Source organism: Spermophilus citellus (genome assembly GCF_964194105.1).
Source record: "Spermophilus citellus genome assembly, contig: SCAFFOLD_196, whole genome shotgun sequence".
Classification (NCBI taxonomy): domain Eukaryota; kingdom Metazoa; phylum Chordata; class Mammalia; order Rodentia; family Sciuridae; genus Spermophilus; species Spermophilus citellus.
Window position 1 is genome coordinate 138,113 of NW_027673166.1, and position 21,963 is coordinate 160,075.

Genomic DNA, 21,963 nt, shown 5'->3' on the forward strand with positions numbered 1-21,963 from the left:
TCCCTTCAGCTATCCATTACATGACCATGTCAAAGAGTTGGAGGTGGTACATATCTTGGACAGAAAACCATGAGATTATTCTGGAGAGTGGCCAGAATTCAGGAAGAATACAGGAACTTAGAAAGATAGTAGGTGTTGCCCATTGATTAAGCAATCCGCAATCCATTCATAAATTGGGCAGGAAGAATCCTGGAACCTTTCCAATAGACAGGACACATCCCTTGATGCATTATGTTTTCTAATGTCTACATCCACAGACACAGTGAGATACATAGACATAGAAAAACATGCCACGTGCAAACGACTCACTAGAAACAGTCCAATCCAAACCAAACAAACCAACTTTCCTACATATTCTCAGAACATGAGAAAAAAACATAAATTCAAACACACACCTACAAAGGCACCTCCTTCCCCCAAGTAGGTGTGTGACTATCTGGAGTGCCCTTTGACTAGTGAGCCATACTATGTTCCGAGCAGAGGCCTGTGCTGTCTCAGATCTGGTCTCCTTGGCCAAATCTGTGAAGTTGTCAGGAGCCAGTGATGAGCCAATACCTTCTTTCTCAGGAAGGGACCCTGTTCAGAAATTTCCTGGCATTTGTCCATCCTCTCATCAGTAGGTATCAAGAAAGACTGTCACTGTCCTTGTTAAATCCAAACAAGTGAGCCCAATGGGACCAGGACTGGGACTGTCTCTGGGTGCCTCGCTACCTGGATCCCAAGTTCAGAGAGTTCCATCACCAAGGAAGTGATGTGAGGTCACTGCCTTCAAGGAACTGAGTGAGGTCACTGCCTTGGCAACCACTTTTTTCCTAACAATTGTTTCCAAGTGTCCCATGAGATAGAGGCTGCCCCATCTTCCTGTGACACATTCACAAGTTAGAATGGTATATAAACCATAGGCTCCAGGGAACAGCTAACAACACAGGCCTGGTTTGGACCATCTTCCCTGCATTGAAAATAGAGAGGCTGATTTAGACACATCCCTTCATCCTGACCGGGTTTTTTGCCATGGAAGATGACTTTTGCTCTCTCAGGTCCTACATACCTCCCTACATCTTCTCCAGAAATCAGTTTTGCATCTAGCTTTGAGGTTCTCAGCAGGTTTAGGATCCCCTGCATTCCTGTATTGTAAGATCAACTCTGTACCTGCTTTTCTGTAAAGTTATTTGAGGAAACAGTGTATGGTTAGGGTTAATATCATGTTCGATTTGGGTTAGGAATAATTGTGCTGGATGAATACTGGTATTAAGAACCTGCGATATTTATAAGAATATATAGGTGAAATGTAAGTATGAAAACAGAAATCTAGGTAAGATTTGAAGCACAGAAGGGCATTGGGCCCTTGATTGGGATACATAGGTTTGAATTACGTTCTCCACAGCTGTATCATATAAAACAATATACAATGGCATAGGATCTTGTACCTCGGATTATTGAATGTAGAAGAGAACATCCAGTCATAAAGGGATAGTTGGTAGGATTAGGAAGATAGTCAATAGGTTTAGGAAGAAGAGTGATCATAGGATTTGGACCAAAGTTTTTTTTTGCAATAGGGTTTCGGTTAGACAGTGAATGTAAATATCAGCACATGTGAAGAGTCAGTCACATTAATGAACTGGGGAAAATATGTAGGAAAGCAGATATCAATATAGACATTAGTAAATCAGGCAAAGTATAAAGTGAGTGATAGGATTAGACATTTGCAACAGGGGGAGGTTGAATACAAAATCTTAGGAAGAAACAAATATGTAGTCACCGATAGGATTGAAATTTGAAAGCATTAGGCTACATGGACATGGATGTTTTAGTAATCCATGCTCACCTTCAATTTAGGCTTTGGTACAATCCTAAGTGTGATCTTTAATTTAGTGTCAAGAGTATTACTGTGATGAAATGAATATGTAGATCAGGTGACATGTGTATTTCTTCCACCATTTCTGTGAGCAATATTTTGAAGACCTATAAATCAGTATTGGGGATACAAATAGGTGTACCCTGTGTCTATGAATATAGAGATGATGCATGAATAGACCACACTGTGAATAAATAATATAACTGGTTCCAACTTTAATGGATTGAAATGATATCTTAAAATATACATGAAATCTCATATTGATATACATACATTCATTCCAAACAGTTATACATCTAATGGTAATATTAGGGTTACTGTTCATCATGAAGATGTGTAAGATTTGCTTCAAAAATGATTATGGACATCGAAAATAATGTATTTGGAAAGTAATATAATGAAAAGGCCAGTCAAGAAATATGGAGAAATACATGTGTACTGATGCAAGAAGTAATTGAAAGTGAATCAAATGTCTATAATTTTGTGAACTTGTGGAAGAAAGCATATATTTCATGATGTACATAAACTGAAGAAAATGTAATGTACCAATGTTGAATAAAAAATAATGTCACAATACACATCATGTCCCATAGGAATCTACTTGTGTTGATGTTAAACTGGGGTCAGTTACTGTAGAAATATTAGGATTTGTATGCACCATTCACTGAAGTTAGTATTCAGTAGTAGGAAACATATATGTATTTCAGGAAAATGAATATTTCTGAGAATAATCTTGTGAAAAGTTGATTATATTTCCACATGCCTTAACATAAATGAATTTAGGGAGTGTATAATGAGACACATATACTACATATTTTGAAAAATCTCGAGTATATATATATATATATATATATATATATATATATATATATATATTAAAAAGTAGCAATATACATGCCTAACAAAATTCATCATGGAATATATATCATTCCTAGATCCAAAAATATTCATTTTTCTGAACATGGATTTATGTATAATGTTCTTCAACTAGGAAGTTCACCAATAGGTTAAATTTTCACTTCGATAAGCATTTAGGGGAGGTGATCTCACAATATGTATCTGCCAAAGTCAGTGATCTCACAAGAATGTACGTGGGATACCAGGTAGGATTCTATATATGCATATAAAAGTACATGTTTTAAATAGGCTACAGAAAAAGGGAGACAGGAATTTACATATTTGTTAACTTTCAAAACTCATGCAGAATTATTACAATGAAAAGTTGACTATATTTATAACACATAACCTTGATAAAGCAAAATGCAAGTCCAAGTATACACCAGGCCTCCTATGAACTGCCTGTACTTCTTTTCTGTTAGGTTTATTTTTCTCCATCATGTTAGGATTTGTATTCAGAGTCTAGTACGGTATGGGTTGGTGTCAGGGATTAAGTATTTCAATGTAAAAGAGGAAAATGAACCCAATGTGTATGGAAAAATGTGCTACACAAAAATCTTCCAACTATTATCCAGAACACTTCCTTGACCTTAACATCACCCCAAGTAAGACAAAGTTATAGGAAAAGAGGAAGAAACTCTGTGAAGATATATCTGGAATGCAAAATGCTCAGGAGTTCACAAACTTGGAGGTGGTAGAGGAGATTTTAAAAGTAAGGGAAAGGGTAAACACTCCACAAACATGCAGCTCTACAGGCTTAATGACTTCTTGAGAAACTGCCTCTGAGGTTGGGCACTTGAAATATATGTTGTTGTCAGGAGCTTTAGCTTCCTTTGTAGTGAGACCCTCAAAGCTGGGTCTGCATCTATGTGACCTGGAGTACATGGTTTCTTATTTTCCAATTAACATGAAGCTGCAGTGCTGAATCCTCTCTTTGTAGTTATATTGTGGCCACTGGGATTTACTGTCTCCCTGTGTGGACTGTGAAGCCATTTGGTCACCTTCCATTTTTCATGGTGTTTCGTCAGCTTTACTGTGAATTTGGTGTTTATTTCATGAAATACAAGGAGTACAAAAGAAACACAGGGCTTCAGGAAGTTCTCTCACGTGTGCTGGGTCAGAGTCTACAAAAGAATTCACCAACTGGGCTGCTTTTCCATACAGCTTTCCCCCTTGACCGTAGCAACCTGATACTAAACATGACCTGAAACCTCTCCACATAACAAGATGTCAGTACATATAAAAGTCTGCTGGCTGCACCATGTCAGTCACAAGTCATTTGGAAGCCAATGGCAGATCCCCATGGCCCCACTGCAGATGTTTTATCACACACCTCCACTCCACTGCTCCAGGCCCACTTCTTAGCAGGCTCCAACTTACTGGAATCTCTGTTCTACACCATTTTGATGAAATCCAGTCAATCAAGGCACTGTCTGATACATTCATGATCAGCAACAGGACATCCAAAGGTTCTCCAGTGCCACCTGCTCATGGGAATATCAAAAATTTCATGGTATTTATCTAGCCATATTTCAAGGATGAAGGAGGAGGCACTGTGGGTTTCAATTCATACAGGAACCATTAAATGGTGAGGAATCTCCTTTCAATGAAAGCTTTGGAGAACTCTCGCAGGCAAGGCTTCCCAAACAGTGCCCAAAAGGTCACATGAAGCCAGTCCCATTGAGGTCTACAATGTGAGGTACATGTGTGTTTTGACTCTCAACTATGCCTGCCAAGTCTTAAGAGTAAAATTATGTGAAATCCTGTCTGAGATTCCCAGTGCTGTGTGGAAAGCCACACTGGGCCTAGATCTCAGTTTCCAAGGGCGACTCATGCATGGCCTCCTAAAACTCCAACACAATCATGGCAATACTTCTCTGAGGTAAGTTCCAGAACTCAGTCTCTAAGGGGGATCACACCAGAGTTTAAGATGTGGTTGACCCAGTCATGTCTTCTAACCACCACACAAAAGACAACAATTAAAACCAAACACTCCCACATGGCCCTCATCTTCTTCCATATACACATTTATCATAACCTCTGGCTAGAATTTTCCATGAGGGGTGTAGCCCAAGACAGTGTCCAAAATATGCTCTCATGCCCCTCATTTGCCTAAAGTCAGGATGGATTGCACAACCTTCCTGAGAACCAGCAGAGATCAATTAGGCCTGCCCATAATACTGCTCTGCTACTCAAATTTGAGGCCTTCTGACTGTCAGGTTTGATTCTTTATGTGAATTGCAGTCATGAGAAAACCCAAAAACCTATGGGCTAGTCTCTGCAGGGCTTTGAAGAACTAATTTGACCCAAAGGATCCCTATTTTCACTTCACGGAGGTCAGGAAACTTACAGAGGAAGGCGAGAGACTTCATCCACAATGACTGCTCTTTTGGCCATTTTTGTTTTGGATGCACACATGGGATCTTTATTTAGTTTCATCAGGTGCTGAGAATCTAAGCCACAGCCTCACACAGGGCCAAGAGGCTGATTCAGACACATCCCTTTACAAAGCAGTTAACCAAAGAGCCACAGGTAATGCCCCTTAATTTCCATTTGGAAACTGTTTTCTTTAGGCTTCACAAAGGGGTGGCCTGAGGCAAAGACCTTCCTGACATTCAGGGCAACAGAACAATAGGTAAGAAAATGTCCCTAAGCAAAGTTTCTCCACTGAGACTTTCCTGGTCACACTGATATCTGAGTTTTCTGAGATGCTAGGAAATCCCTTCAGCTATCCAGTACATGGCCATGTCACAGAGCTTGGAGGTGGTACACATCTTGGGCACAAATCCATGAGCCTGTTCTGGACAGTGTCCAGAATTCAGGAAGAATACAGGAACTTAGGAAGATAGTAGGTGTTGCCCATCAATAAGGCAAGCTGCAGTCCATTCATAAATTGGCAGGATGAATGCTGGGATGCTTTCCACTAGACAGAACATATCCATTGATGCATTCTGTTTCCTAATGTCTACAACCACAGACTCAGTGGGATACATAAACATAGAAACACTTACCATGTGCAAATGAATCACTAGAAACATTCCACTCAAACAGAACCAAACACCTTTCCTACATATTCTCAGAATATGAGACAGAACCACAAATTCACACACACACACCCACAAAGGCACCTCCTTACCCCAAGTACGTCTTTGACTATCTGTAGTGTCCTCTGACTGGTGGGCCATACTATGTTCCCGAGCACTGGCCTGTTCTGTCTCAGATCTGGTCTCTTTGGCCAAATCTGTGAAGTTGTCAGGAGCCAGCCATGAGTCAATACCTTCTTTCTCAGGAAAGTTCCCTCTTCAGAACTTTCCTGTCAATTGGCCATCCTCACATCAGTAGGTACAAAGAAAGACTAACTCTGTCCTTGGTAAATCCAAACAAGTGAGCCCAATGGGACTGGTACTGGGACTGGCTCTGGGTGCTTCACTACCCAAATCCCAAGTTCAGAGAGTTCCATCACCAAGGAAGTGAGGTGAAGTCACTTCCTTCAAGGAACTGAATGAGGTCACTGCCTTGGCAACCACGTTGTCCTAACAGTTGCCTCCAAGGGTCCCATGAGATGGAGGCTACCCCATCTTCCTGTGACACTTCCACAAGTTAGAATGGTATATAAACCATAGGCACCTGGGAACAGCTATCCACACAGGTCTGGCTTGGTTCATCTTCCCTGCATTGAGAAGAGAGAGGCTGATTCAGACACATCCCTTCCTCCTGACTGGGTTGTTTGCTTTGGAAGATGACTTTTGCTTTCTTAGGTCCTTTCTTAGGTCCTACATAGCTGCCTACATCTTCTCCAGAAATTATTTCTGCATCTACCTTTGTGGTTCTCAGCAGGTGTAGGATACCCTACTTTCCTGTATTGTAAGATCAACTCTTTATCTGGTCTTTTGTAAAGTTATATTGAGAAAACAGTGTATGGTTATGGTTAATAACATGTTCAATTTGGGTTAGGAATCATTCTGCTAGATGAATACTGGTATTGAGAACCTGTGATATTTATAAGAATATATGGGTGAAATATAAGTATGAAAACAGAAATCTAGGTAAGATTTGAAGCACAGATGAGCATTGGGCACTTGATTGGGATTCATAGGTTTGAATTACTTTCTGCACAGATGTATCAATATACAATGGCATAGAATCTTGTACCTCAGATTATTGAATGTAGAAGAGAACATCCAGTCAAAAAGAGATAGTAGGTAGGATTAGGAAGACAGTTGGATTCCAGAGATAGTAAGTAAAGTGATTTCTACAGACCAAAAAGAAGATGATTTGGCTCAAATCCATAACAGCTGATATCCAGAACTCCAGCTCCCTACAATAATATAATTCTATATACTTAAACATTGTTAAAGTTTTCATGAAATGGTCAACAGATGTGATTAATTGTGTGCTTCAAATAACAAAATATCTCCTCTTAAAATGGAATAATTTGCCTAAGTTCAGAAATTTACAAGGATTTTTGCAAAATGTGAATAAAAAAGGAATTAACAGATAGGGAAGAGAAATTAGAAGGCTCTAAGTATGGATTTAATAGAAGGAAAATGTGTTTCTGGATAAGAGTCTATATGATTAAGTAAATAAGAGGGTTTAAGCAAGTGATAAAGAAGGTCTGTGTACATTGGTTATATATGTAAGTTTTTTGAGCAAGTAATCTTGAAGGAATTAAGCATTATACAACTATGGTTAAACAACAACTGTTATTTTGCAATATTGTAATATGTTATTTCTTTAAGAGCTAAACTTGATTAATATAAAACATCAATGTAATTGTGGTACTATTACTCTTCTTTGTGTATTAAATGTGTTCATATTTTCCAGGTATATAAGTCTTTAAGATAAAAGCTTTAAAAAAATTATATCAAGCTCTCGTTCTCCAAAAGGTTACATGGTAATATTAGACTTAAAAATAACATATTGGAGATTTATTTATATCATTTAATGTTCTAGAAATGGACCTGTTATCAATAAGATTAATATGAAGTTCTATACACTGGGTACAATTTAAATGTAATATCATATTGTATTAGTTAGTATTCATGTGACATCAAGCAACAATATATGTAAGCTTTATAAAATGATATTTAAAAACAAAGATCAGTTAAATAATAGAACACTTTACCTAAGATTTATAAATCTTAACCTTACCTGAGATAAGGCTCTGCCTCCCATCTTACTATATGTCAGAATGACTCCAAAGTAGGCCAGACTTCTGCTAAAGCCCAGTACTCTTAATTTAAGGTGAAACTGATTTTGCTGGATGTTTATGATCAAAACTTAAAGTTAAATTAAAATGGCCAAGAAAACTAATATTTCATTCTTACAGTCTGAGTCAGTCTGAAATCCAGGGAACAGGGTACTTCTCTAAAGAGCTTTGCAACTCTGGGCCACATAACCTCCTGATCAGGGAGATTAATGAGACCACTAGAGAATGAAAAGCCAATCCGTGCATTTGCTGTGAATAGGAGGGTCATTGGAGACAGGAGACATACCTGATGCTTCCAAGGGAAGCCACATGGACCCATCCTAGCACAAATGGCACTAGCAGAACTAAGAAGCTGCTCTCAAGTTCCCCCACGAGCAACCCCTATGGGAACTTGGCTGACTCTTAACGATAGATAGAAACAAAGTCAATTTTGACCAGCTTGATCTTAAACACCTACCAAAAAACTTAAGCCAAAAAGTCATTCCTAGAGGTAATAAAAAACAAGAACAGCTAAAAAAGAGGAGACAACAACTGGGCCAACAGGCTCCATGAGGAATGTTCAGTCAAGTATGGCCTTAGCTCCTCACCCTCACAGGATCCCTATTAGTCCTCTTTATGTTTCTCCTAATAGGACCATGTATGGTAAATTGCCTACAGAAGTTCCTGCAAGATCAGATACACAAATTCACCAACCAGTTGGTCAATCAACCACTTCTTTAAGACTACCAGCCCTGATGCCCAAGACAGAGACCTACGACTCATGACCAACTCCTCTGGCTCCAGAGACTCTGCCCATCTAAAACCCTCTCTAACCCTTTTTTTTCTAGTTTTCACAATCCCTCTTTCACTTCATAGGAATGAGAACTACTCTCCAACAGGTCCACTCTGCTTATTCTGTCTGCTCTACAGTTTCCCCACAAGGAAATATCAAACCTAAACTCCCCACACCTCAGATGAGGAGCCACTACCAGGCAAAGACTGGTAGATCAACTTCACTCATGTGCCTAGGCACAAAATCTTTGCTACCTACTTTCTTTGGTTGATACTTTTCCACATTGGATAGAAGCCTCCCCTACATCCAGGGAGATTGCTAACACTGTCACCTCCATCCTTATCCAGCAGATCATTCCCAGGTTTGAACTTCCTGCCTCCATCCAGTCAGACAACAGTCCAGCCTTCACTCCTCAGGTTGTTCAACTAGTCTCCAAAGGCCTCAACATCACTTGGAGGCTCCACATCCCCCACCAATCCCCAACACTTGGGTAAGGTTGAGAGGCCTAATGGCATTCTCAAGGATTATCTCACTAAACATGCTATTGAACTCAGGCTTTTCTGGCCCAATCTCCTGCCATTGGCCCTCACCTGAATTCAGGTAGCCCCAAGAGCTCCCTCAGACCTTAGCCCCTTTGAGCTACTCTATGGGCACCCTTTCTTAATCAACCAAAGCTTTCTAATCACTCCTCCTCCCCTTGTGTCCTACCTGCCTAATCTCACACTTCTATGCAAACTCCTAAGGGAACATGCAGACCAGTGCCTTCCTGTTCCATTCATTGCCTCAATTCCAGCACAACCACCAACTGAATTGGACCCTCTTCAACTGGGTGACTCAGTCTTACTTCAGGAACTGCATTCTCAATTGTTGGAACCTCAATGGACAGGTTCTCTTGGTTTAGAAAAACTTGAATTCAGGAGAAAACAATATATGGTAATATAAGTCTCACAATTTATTGGTTTATAAGTTCCACTCATAGTTAAAGCATATTTAGTCATATTCTAGCATATTTAGTTAATAGAATACATGTGAAATCTAAAATAAGAAAATAAGCTATTTGTGGTATTAAGGCAGTATCAAACCTATGGGCTGAGCTATATCCCCAGCTCTTCTTATTTTTTTTTTTTTTTATTTTTAGGCAGGGTCACTCTAATTGCTGAGATTGGCCTCAAACTTAGGATCCTTCTAAGTCATTGGATTACAGGCATGTGCTACCATGCCTAGTAGAAATAAACTGTCTTTAAATGACTGATATGGGGGAAAAGCATTGATTTTGGAACAGGATCTGATTTTGAGTATCAACTAGCTGATAACTCTGGGCAACTCACACAAACTGTAAAATTTCTCATTCCTTCATATTTAAAAGAGGGGATATCTTATATATCTAATTCATAGAAATATGATGTCTAAAACCATTTAAATAATTTGTTGTTACTCTTTTTGAAATAGGAAATTCAAGTAACATTTAAAAGTCTAAACTATGTCATACCCTTGCAGTATTGCAAGGGTAATGACATAGTTTACCCCAAGTACAGGTAAGTGGGCTTCACTTTGAGGAAATGGCCCTTTGGCAGCATGATGCTAACCTTTGACCTGTAGAAATGAATGCCCAGAGGAATGTAGACACATCAGCAGTGTGTACTACATAAACCAGCACTCCAGGTCAAATGGCTGGTTTACAGTACCATGAGAATACAATTAGGCAAATTCATAATGTGAGAAATAATATAGGATAAAAGACTAAGTCTCTTCTACAAGTTAGTTGCTTTAGGGAATAACTGGGGGAGGAAAGTGTTATAGATTAAAAAAGACTTAAGAGATGCAGGTGGACCAAGGGCAATATGTGACCTTTGCATATCCATTTAAATATAAGAACTGTATTTTTATAAACCAGGAAAAAAAAACAAACTGAACATGGACTGAATATTAGGCAATATGAAGAAATTGTTTATGTAGTTGGCCGTGATTGTGATATTGAAGCAATACTATTTTTAAAAAAATCCTTGTTTATCAGAGAATTTACAAAATAGATTAAAAGTATGGTAGTAACAGTTGTTAAATTGAGGTGATGGGTGTGGGGATTCATTATGCTATTCTATCTGTTTAAATCCTTATAAAAGTGAAGAACAAAAAAGGAGAGAATGAGAAGAGGTGAAGGAGGGGGAGGAGGGGGATGGGATGAGGAGGAGGGGGAGGGAATGAGGAAGAAGGGGAGGGGGAGGAGAGGAGGAAGGAGAGAGGAGGGTACACATCAGACAACCTGGGTTTGAATACTGACTATCACTTTCTAAACAAGATGAGCAAGTTACTTAAACTCTGTGTGCCTCAGTTTCTTTAATCTGCAAATTAGGCTAATAATGGTGGCTAATTCATGATTGTGATAGTGAGTTAATATCAGTAAAGTGTCAGAACAGTGCTCTGTAAATATTAGAGCTTCTTATTCCAAGCGTGAATTCCAATTTGTAACAGCAGGCAGGGGGGCGGGGCATCCAGGGACTGCTGCCCTCTGGACCCTTTGCAGGTGGCAGTGGGGGAGGTGATTATGCAAAAACCTTGCATCTGCATTTGGTGGGAAAGTAGAGAGATGCTGGGGGAAGGAAGCACCAAGGGAAGGAGAGTATTAATTGACAGCTAGTTGGTTTGGAGAGGAGGTGCGGCTTTCTGGGTTTTTGCTTCAGGGCCAGAAAGAGGTGACATTTAACTGCCAACAGTGGTGAGGCCACACAAGGCAAAGTGGGAGGGGGCTGAAGGAAAGCCCAAAGGTTTAGCGAGTGCTGGGAGACCTGGGACTGTGAGTGCTGCTGCTTGGTTTTCTCCCCCAGCCAAGGGGCCCCAGGCTCTGGAAGAGGAATCATCAGGGGCAGTGCCGTACCCATTAATTACTACCCACAAATAATTCCCTGGCCATGGCTGGACGTCATAAACGTGCGTGTGAGTGGCTGGTCACTCATCTAATGGTTCTCACCCTGGAAGATAAGTAGTGTGCAAATTTCAAAGAGCTCATGGGACCAAAGTTATATCTTCCTACCTCAATGCAAACCTCTGAAACCAAAGGAAGCATTAATGCCCCACCCTGGAAAAGAGGTTTCTCCTCATAGTTTCTCTCCAGCAGCCTCAGGACACTTAGCCAAAGCGAGGATGAGCAGTGTTTGCGGAATTGCTTGAGAGTAGTCCGGGTTCCTCTCCCTCCCAGTCAGCTCCTGGCAGGGTGGAAATGCCTCTGAGTTCACCCCTGCGGAGTTCTGGATGGAATATTGGGTTTGCTAGGTTCAGGAGAAAACCTGTTAACACATCCTAAATAGCCTTGATGGGCCTGGGGAGAATTCTCAGGGCCCAGAAGCTATTCTTCCTCTGCTGATTTTGCATCTTTCCACCCTCCACTCAAAGGGACCATTTTGCCAATGGCGGATTTGAGAGCTCTTTGGGTGAGGACCAGCTATAATTATTCCTAAGAGCTTGGAAATGAGAAGAACCAGAGCAGCTTGGTGCAATGGAAAGATGTTGGAATTTTCAGTTGGAAGAACTGGTTTCCAATTCCAGAATTGCCACCTGCTTGTTTGTTTAATCTTGGACCAATCAGTTAACCTGTCTGGTCCTTATTTGTAAAGTGAAAAGCCCTGGTGATCCCCACCATCACAGAGGCTGCATCCAAGCTATCATATGGTGCCAGCTGACCCTCAGCCTTAGACAAAGGCTCCAGCCTACCACCTCAGCAGATGAATTTGAAGTGACAGGACTTTGTCCAGCCCTACACTCCTCCCAGACTTTCTCCTGGAACCAGAACTTCTGAGAGCATCACAGGCTAAAGACCACAAAAGAGACGGGTCAGAGCAGGCAATGGGGATGCCAACCAAGCACCCCCACTGCAAGTGGGCTGAGTGACCTCTGTGTTATCATGGAGCCTATTTGGAATTTGGGGGGCTTAGGGCAGAGTGGAGACAAAGTGACTCTACATCCTGGTGTGTAAAGATTCTGGTTTATTGCAGATAGGAGAACAGTAAACTTGGTCAAAGTGTCTAGCATATTCCAAGAAATATGTTGCTACTGTCCAGCCAATGCTTTACAGGGTCAGGTGTAATAAGGAAGGTCTAGGTTGGAATTCCAATGTCCACACTAGTGAAAGGCTGCAGTCTTAGAGATTTGAGAGACCAGGCTGTGAGCTCATGGGATAATCATCTCAACCTCAGCATTCTGGGGCTCAGTTTCTTTCTCTCTCTCTCTCTCTCTCTCTCTCTCTCTCTCTCTCTCTCTCTCTCTCTCTCTCGGTAATACTGGGGATCAAACCCTGACCTCTCACATATACTAGGCAAGTACTCTACCATTGAGTTACACCGACAGCTCTTTTTATTTTGAGACAAGGACTTGCTAAATTTTCCAGGCTGTCCTCAAACTTGTGATCCTCCTGCCTCAGTCTCAGAGTTGCTGGGATTAGGTATGCGCCACCACATCCAGCTTTCTTATCTGTTACAATAAGCAAATGAACAGAAACATGAGGTGCTTGGATGAGGCTGATTCTAATGACCTGTGCATTCCATACCCAACAAACAGCTCAAACATGCTGTGACTCCACAGATGCTTCATTGCTTTCCTTCCCCAAGTCAATCCAATCCCATCTAAATGAGAGATTACTGGCCTGGCATAAGGAAGAAAGCTTTCCTTCAACTTGTTAGCAGTTTACCATGGAATCAGGATGGATGGAAAGGTGCTGATTGTGAATTCTCATCTTTGTGCCTTGTGACCAGGGAGTAGCCAAAGAGCTTCGAAAATTTTATCCCCAAACTCCTATTATGCCCTCAGCAGGTGGTTCAGAAGTCATGGTGCCAAAGACTCTCAATGACCTAAATTATCTGTCTTCAATTCCCCAGCCCAACCGGATATTCCTTAAGGGCAGGAATTGGGTCTTGAACTTCTTTGTCTCTAGCAGAGCACAGTCTTCAAGATATGTGGTTGGAGATCCATCCATATCTGCTTAGAGACTTGATTAAAATCAAGAGAGTTAATGCTGAATTTGACATGAAGCATGAGTCCAGGTAACTGAATTTCTAAATTTGCTGGGTGATGACTGGATGCCATTCTTCAGTCCAAGGCTCAATCAAGCTTCTCCTGTCCAGGCTGTGATCCCTAAGAGCTATCGTGTGACCTAAACAGCAAACAATAGAAGACAAGGTGGATCCATTCCATTGTGCCAGAGACTCTCCAGGATACACAGGTCACATCGCTGCTGGTCCCTTGCTCCTGAAGCAGTCCAGGCTGCAAAAGTGGCCCAGCTGGATCATGCAAACATAAATCAGGCATGATTTACCCATTATTTGCTTCCATGTTACTGTACAAATTGCAAGCACAGTGTAGGCTTTATGGGCTACAAACCTAAACATATAATGTGGTGACAAATGTCACAAGCTCTGTGGTGGGTCTCACTCTCATCTAGGCTAAGGTATATTCAGAATGGCTGTCTCCTTTCTCTGCCTACAGATAAGATGCTCTATATCTAGTCAAACTCCCTGCTCCATTTGTTCTGTGCTCTGGGAAAATTGTTGCTTTCTTCAAAACTGTTGAGGCTGCCTTTCTTTCTCTTATTGTTTGTTTGCCTGTTCGATGTGTGTGGTGATGGGCATGGAATGTAGAAGGCAGTGCCTTGGCTTGCCCCACAATGTCACTCATCTGTACAAATGGTGATGACAAAGAGATGCAACTAATTAACCATGACATGCATGGAATTGCTAACAACTTTAATAAAATTTTAATTACCCCTTGTTTCATGGGATAGGCAACAAACCATGAAAATAATAATCCTCTTGGGTGCTGTCACAGCAGACATAGCAATTTGACTAGAGGAAGGGAGGTATGAACTGTTTGGAGTTTAGAATTGTGGGAATGGGGGGACAGTCCATGGAGAAGTGTTGGGCAGAGTGACTACTATACCTGGAATTCAGGTAGGAGGAGAGACTCCTCCCTGAATTATCTAGATAGCTTCCCCAATTCCCCACTTTGTTTGTATAGACTTGATGTTTTCCAGAAGCAAACTCACTATAGGCAAAGAAGAGAAAACAAGGCATATGGACCATCAAAAGATCTGCCAGAAAGACACTCCTGGATTTCTCATCCAGAGCCCTAACACCAGTCCTCAGAGTCTGACTGTACATGGAAGGACCACCTGGGGATGCAGTGAGTATCTCACTGCTCACAGATACCACCTTGGGTCATGCCATCCTGGATCCCCAAGGCTCCTGTGCCCCCTTGGCTGCCCCAGGTGAAAGAGGAAGAAGAGGAGTAGAATGAGGTGTCCACCTGGATACCTTAGTGGGTTTTGACTTTGTGTCCACTGCTGCAGCTCCATCCCGACAGGCCTGGGAGCACCTTACACTCCTTCCCTGGCAGGCAGAGCTCCATCTGACACCACCACCTCTGCAGGATGATAGAGGCTATTGGGGCAGGAGGCAGGAGTGCAGCTCTAAGCTCTCTGCAAGCACAGTCAGCAGTCAAGGGGGGGTCTGTGAATGAGGTACACATTTCCACACACCCCTGGCATGGAATCCCGTGTTTCCCTTGTCTTCTGCCTACTCTGGGATGCCCAGAGAGAAAGAAATGTTGAGGCCTGGGAACATAGCCCTACCAACTTTAATCCTACAGGTCCCAGCATCTCACCAAAGACATTGAGGGGGAAAGGAGGTAGGTGAAGTTGTCTCTGAGGCAATCATGTCATTGGCACAGAGGTACCAATCTTCAGCTTGGTGTGTGTGAGCTACTATGCACGATGTGCAGAGGTCCACAGACCAGGAGGGCACAAGCTGGCATGCATGTGATCACACTGGGCATGGTTACTCAGATGCCACTTAAGCATGAGAACAGAAGCCAGAGTGGGTAGGTGGGAAAGGGTGTTGTGAAGGAACACAAGTGTTCATGTAAAGGCAGGGTTGAGAGTAGAGCATGTGGAAGAGGCTGGGGAGAGAGCAGTAGGTGAAGAGCCCACGTCTGAAAGGCTGTGTGTGGCAGAAAGCCTAAAGTATGAGGGAACTTGTCTGTCGGTGTGGGCTGGGCAGTGAGGGACAGCACACAACAAGAGCTTTCCTTGTCTATAACACAGAGATAGTCATATCTGCCCTCCTGTCCCCCAGAGGGTGCCCCATCATTTGAGACTCTGATCATGAAAGCCCTGAGATGGGTATGAAATTGGATCCCCAGAAGATGAAAAGGCCCAACCAGACCTCCTTATCTCTCTGCTCAGAGTCTCACTGACCAGGGCCTAGCTTCTCACTCACCATCCTCACAGGAGGGCTTTGCCCGCATAGTGCCAGCCACCTGGCTGGAAAAGCAGGAGCATTTTATGGTCTGGGAGTGCTCCTCGATGTGGTTCCTGTGGCAGCAGCAGTGAGAAGCGATCACCTCACAGGTGCCCTGTTTTACAAAGACTGATGGGGCCAGCCACATCAGATCAGGTCCCCAGCCCAGGCCTCCAGCCCTGCTCCCCTCCCACCCACCTGCTGGTCCTTGAGCTGCTTCTACCTGCTAGGGAGAAGGCCTTTCCTTCCTTCCTTTCTTGTTTGTGTGTGTTGGGTGGGAACTACTAGGGATTGAAACCAGAAGACCTCTACCACTGAGCCGCACCCCCAGCCCTTTATATTTTATTGGGAGACAGGGTCTTGCTCAGTTGCTGAGGCTGGCTTCAACTTGCCGCAGCCTCGGAAGTCACTGGGATTACAGGTGTGCACCACTACACCTGGCTGGGGGAAGGTTATTTAAGAGATTTCCAGGGCTTTGGTTTTAGCTCACTGATGGACCACATGCCCAGCAGCATCAAGTCCTGGGTTCGATCCCCAGCATCACACACAGAAAAAATCCAATGGCAGGGGAGAAAGAAGCAGATGAAATCTTCCTGTTCCTCCCCAGTGAAGCCGCACTCATCACCCTTTGGCAGACCCTGGGTCTGAGCAGAAGAAAGCTGAAGTCCGGCACCAGGTTCCGCCCCCACCTCCCTGCTTTCTCAGGGTGAGGGCAAGGGCCCCAGGGCTTACAGTGCGTGGGGAGGATCATCCACTTATATAGGCTTCAGCCATCCCAGAAGGAAAACCCCAGAATTAGGCCAGGAGGCTAGACTTAAGCCCCCACCCGAGGGCCTCTCTCCCTGCAGAACACCTTCTGGCCTGGAAGGGACAGGGAGCAGTGGGTCTGCCCAGGCATCCTCCTGGTGGGGATAGCAGAAGGAAGCAGTTGCCTGGGTGATGAACAAAGGAGGAGTCAGAACCCTGAAATCTATGGATTTTACCTTGCCTCTGAGATCTGCTCGCTGTGTGGAACAGGGTGGGGTGTTATCCAGTTTTCCAGGTGTGCTGGAAAACCTCCTTCCCAGTCCCTGCCGCCTCCCCCTAACCTGTGGCAGTGGGAGGCTGCAAGGAAGCAAAGGCCAGGAGGGTCCACAGCCACATCAAGCACAGTGCCAGCAGCCAATGGCCTGAGTTCCAGTTCTGCACGGCCCTTTCACTCATCCTGTGGAGAGAAGGGCACACCTCGCATAGCTCCAGACAGGAGGGGCTCTCCTAGTGCCCAGCCCTAGTTGCTTCTCTGTGCTATGCCCTCTGGGAGGCAAGGGTGGGTAAGATGCCCACCTTGTCCCCAAGCAGCTCAAAGCCTGGCACAAAGTCACTATAGGAAGCGATGGATGCCACAGAGAACAGGGGAGCAGGAAGGGAGGACCTGAGGAGGAAGTGACATTTAAAAGGGGTCTTAGAGCTGGGCACAGTGGCACACTTGTAATTCCAGCTGCTTGCGAGTCTGAGGCACGAGCATCCAGAGTTCAGAGCCAGCCTCGGCAAAAAGCGAGGTGCTAAGCAACTCAGTGAGACCCTGTCTCTAAATAAAGTACTAAATAGGGCTAGGGATGTGGCTCAGTGGTTGAGTGTCCCTGAGTTCAATCCCTGGTATCCCCCCAAAATTTAAAAAATGGGCTGTGGTGTGGGAGGAACAATCATGCTAACTCCCATTTTTTTTTAGTTCTTAACCCAGGCATGCTCTTGAATCCTTCATGACTATTCCAAAAAGTAGGGTAGTTATTACCTATTTTATAGATGAGCAAATGGAAACTCAAAAAGTCTGGACACAACCCAAACAGCCACCAGTGAAGGACTGGCTAAATGCTTTGAAGAGAATCTGGGCAGTCTCTTCCAAACAGCTGTGGAAACACAATGGAAAATGCTTTATTTAATGATGCATGCAGTGATCTCCAATGATGATCCACTGTTAAGAGGGAGCAGCAACATGTGGGACGATGTGTATAAAATGTGTAAAAGAGAGGGATTATTTATGCTGCTTGTTAGGCATAAACTAGCTCTGGAGCCACATGTGGTGGTCTGTACCTGTAAATCTCCGCAACTCTGGAGGCTGAGGCAGGATTGCAAGTTGGAGGTCAGCCAGGGCAACTTAGTGAGAGCTTGTCTCAAAATACAATAAAAAGGGCATGCACTTCGGAGGCCAGATAAGTCTGGCTGAAGATTCCTTAAATGGTGTGTCCTGCAGTGTCCTGTTAGTAGGTTCTATACCAGGCTCCGATGTCATTGGTGTAGGATCCATATTTTAATACTGTTCCTAAAATTTCATTTAATACCAACATGTCTTTGACTTGATTTTATTCTTTGTAATTCTAGAAATGAGATTGTAGTTTAGCCATTACTGATATTTTTTTAAAAAGGGATATGATTTCTTGCACAGCACTTCAAAAGAGAAACAAGCTTTGGTTCTCAATGCTGACATTTCTTTTTCAGGTACAAGTTTTCTAGCTCAGACAACTGAGAAAAACTATAGACCATTCTTGAGGCATTGGTTACACGTTGATTTTCTATATTGCAGGCAGATTGGGCTGTGATGGGTGGTGTGCAGGCAGATACAGGATCTGACAACCTGGGAGGTTCTGTACTAAAATGTTACTTTGTATCAGTTTTAGTACAACAAAATAAAGGACAATTTCAGAAAAAAAAATAATTAAAAATAAAAAGGGCCAAGAAAGTAGCTGGCAATAGAGTAGCCCTGAGTTCAATCACTAATACTGCGAGCGTGTGTGCGCGCGCGCGCACACACACACACATACACACATACACACACACACACAAAGCACCAAACCAAACCAAACCTCACCAAACAAAAATGTCAAAAAATTAGCTATGGAAAAAAAAACAGGAATAACATTGTTTGCCATTAAGAAGGAAAAATGGTTGGCTGAGAAAGAAGATGACTTATTTTTCTACCAATTTCTTTTTTACTCCCTATTTATTTTTTCCTTTTTTGTACCAGGGATTGAACCCAGGGACACTTAACCATTGAGCCACATCCCCTGCCCCACCCTTTTTATATTTATTTATTTATTTATTTATTGTTTGTTTGTTTGTTTGATTTGAGAAAGGGTCTTGCTAAATTGCTTAAGGCCTCCTTATGTTGCTGAGGATGACCTCGAACTTGCATCTTCCTGCCTCAGGGAGTTGCTGGGTTAACAGGTGTGCAACACCACTAGTTATAATTTGGGGGGGGTAAGAATAGCATTCTATGTATTTTATGATGTGGACCATACTTTCTACAACACTTTTATAGTTTTGCATATAATTTTATATCCTAGAAACTTTAGACCCCATATTAGTTATTTTTTACATCTTTATTCCTACTCATTGCCTCATATACACAGACTATTAATGTAGTTGCTCAGATATAAATATAAAGAATTCCTGACACCTTTAACAATTACACTTTATAAACTGGTGATAAAAAAAAAACTATGCTCATTTATGATACTATCCAAGGGAAATTCAGACTTCTCCAACCTCTGAAATAATGTTCTATAAACCAGAACCATAATATGTATGGCAAAATTGAATTCATATCCCATTTAGTACATGTTTATGGGCTCTGCAGCTTTTTACTTTGTTTTTGTTAATGCTTTAAACCAAGGAAACTAAGTTAACAGTTTCCTATGCACAAATATATTTCCTTAATTTAATCCTCATTCTAAGTAGAATTCTTGTGAATTTAAAATTCATCAATTTACGTTACAGAACTATCTTTTATGTTTGAATATAAATGTCCAGTCCCAGTAACATGAAAAATCAAATGGGTTATTCCAAGTCATTTTCCTATGAATCTTTCTGACATTGAAAATTACCACTTTTCATTGTGAAAATCTCTATGAATACCACATCCCAGTTCCCATAAAGTTGTATCAGCATATTGAACACCAAGAAAATTAGTCCAATTCTTCACCATCAAAAGTAAGATTACAGAGAAATTCCAGTAGAGGTGACAGCACCATTTCATCCATCCCATAGGCTTCTAGTCTTTCAAAAGCATAATACTGTGCAGTGAGTGATTAGGTTAGAGGTAAGCTGATTCCACAAGGTAATCTTTCTGAAAGGACCTGCCAGGAAGGTACAAGATCTCTGCTGCTTTGTTACATCAGTTTTTCACATACCTTTGTAGATAATACCTTCAGTTCTTCTTTCCTATGCCCTCTACCACTGGTCTCTCCTCTTCTGAAACTAAGCTTGGAGGTTTTTCATCTGCAAGATGATACTCTTCACATCCTGTCCTTGGCATAATGAAATGATGGATACAACACTTAACCTGTGACACTTTGTGACTTTGTCCCAAAAGTAGACAGAAGTGGAAAGAAATAATAAGTTATACCCGTTAAGGCATACTAACATATGTGATCTAAATGTTATTCTAGGTAGGACCTGACACAATTTAGTAAGAAGTCAGCTTCTTATTGATCATTGTAGCCAATGGTATGTAGCTTTTGAAATTTTCGAGATTTCTTTTGTGATTTTTCACAATGATGTAGAAGAAAAGATACTTGTGAGAAAAGGATGAAAGAAATGTCTCAAATACAGGGAAATATGCAATACTAGAATACAGGCATTCATGGGATTTGATGTCTAAGGAGATTCACTTGAAATTACCAAGTCATTTTATATAAGACATTCAATTTCTCAAGAAAACTCTCTAAATGTGAGACTAGTAATTCTGTCCTAATGCAATTTTGATGAAGATATTCTAATTGGTAGCTATTATATACAATGTATACACACTTATTTTATTCCAATTATTCTCTTAAACCCCTTCCTCTTTTATATTAGGAATTGGTTTTTATTCCAACCAAATGATCTTGTTGAAGCTTGCAATTATTCATATAAATATTCATATTCACTCCTGATTTCAGAAGTGAGTTCTGCCCAGATTTGGAACAATTATAACACCTCATTCACAGTGTAGAACAGTGATGAGCTGGGGCAGTAGAATCATTCCTGGGCACAGATTTACGGAGAATCTTCTCTGGTTTATAAGTCCTGAACAGAAAGTCCAGGAGCAACTGGCCATGGTCCTAGGTCTTGTTTTTGTTTGATTTTCAGAGTGCCAGCATTTATGAATGAAAGCAATTAGGCAGAGACAAGGGGAAAATAAAAAGGAAAAGAGAATTTTACCAAAGTTTTAGCACATGGATTTCAACCATCCCTAAGATTAAATTCACCCATGGCTTCCAATAATATATTGAGGTAAGCAAGTGGATTAGTATTTTTTTAAGTATAAGATTAAATTTAGTTTGAATTTTATTGTGAGAAGCTATAGGGGTCCTAACACAAACTTGTTATTTTCTTCTTTCATAGAATAACAGTTTCCATACAAAAAGAACATCATAAATAGATAATGTATTCTCATCAGTTTATCTCTATGGGGCTCAACATGTTCATGGGAAGAGTAAAAGTTCTGATCTGACAAATATCTCTCTAGACTATTTAACAGAATACAATCAAATTGCATGAAATGGTCTTTTTGAAATTTAAATGAAAATTCTAATACATCTTATCTTTACAACACATAAAATAATGTTTTGGTGATTTTATCTGAACAAGCAAATTATAGAAGCAAAGTGATATTTTAAGATAAATGCATTTTAATGAAATAATTATTCATACAGGTTAATACTGAAAAATAAATCTGGCTGTAATTAACCAGTATGAAAATCTAAAAAAAGAAAAAGACAACTTCACTTTCTTTTATGTTACTAGTAGTTGCTGTCTAATTTAAGCATAAAGTTCATTGTATTAGATGCTTAGTACAATATCTACAGAGTTCGGTAGCAATGTCATGACATAGAATTCTGTATCTAAATATTTATAATGTGTATAATTAAATCCCACTTAAAATTTTATTTAAATGAATATGAATGTGATAATGTTTTTATTTTTCTTTCCT

At 41.4% G+C, this 21,963-nt stretch overlaps 1 protein-coding gene across 1 annotated transcript; it reads right to left on the reverse strand.

The window, feature by feature from the left end:
- Positions 1 to 15,030: 15,030 nt before the first annotated feature.
- LOC308640041 (chemokine-like protein TAFA-3) lies at positions 15,031 to 17,423 on the reverse strand (the record flags this gene model as incomplete). The annotated part of the gene is made up of 3 exons (XM_081312098.1): positions 17,102 to 17,423; positions 15,993 to 16,142; positions 15,031 to 15,155 (listed from the first exon to the last, which is right to left on the reverse strand). The coding sequence occupies exons 1-3, from the start codon at positions 17,214 to 17,216 to the stop codon at positions 15,031 to 15,033; spliced, it is 390 nt and encodes a 129-aa protein (XP_081168224.1). The 5' UTR covers positions 17,217 to 17,423.
- Positions 17,424 to 21,963: the final 4,540 nt, after the last annotated feature.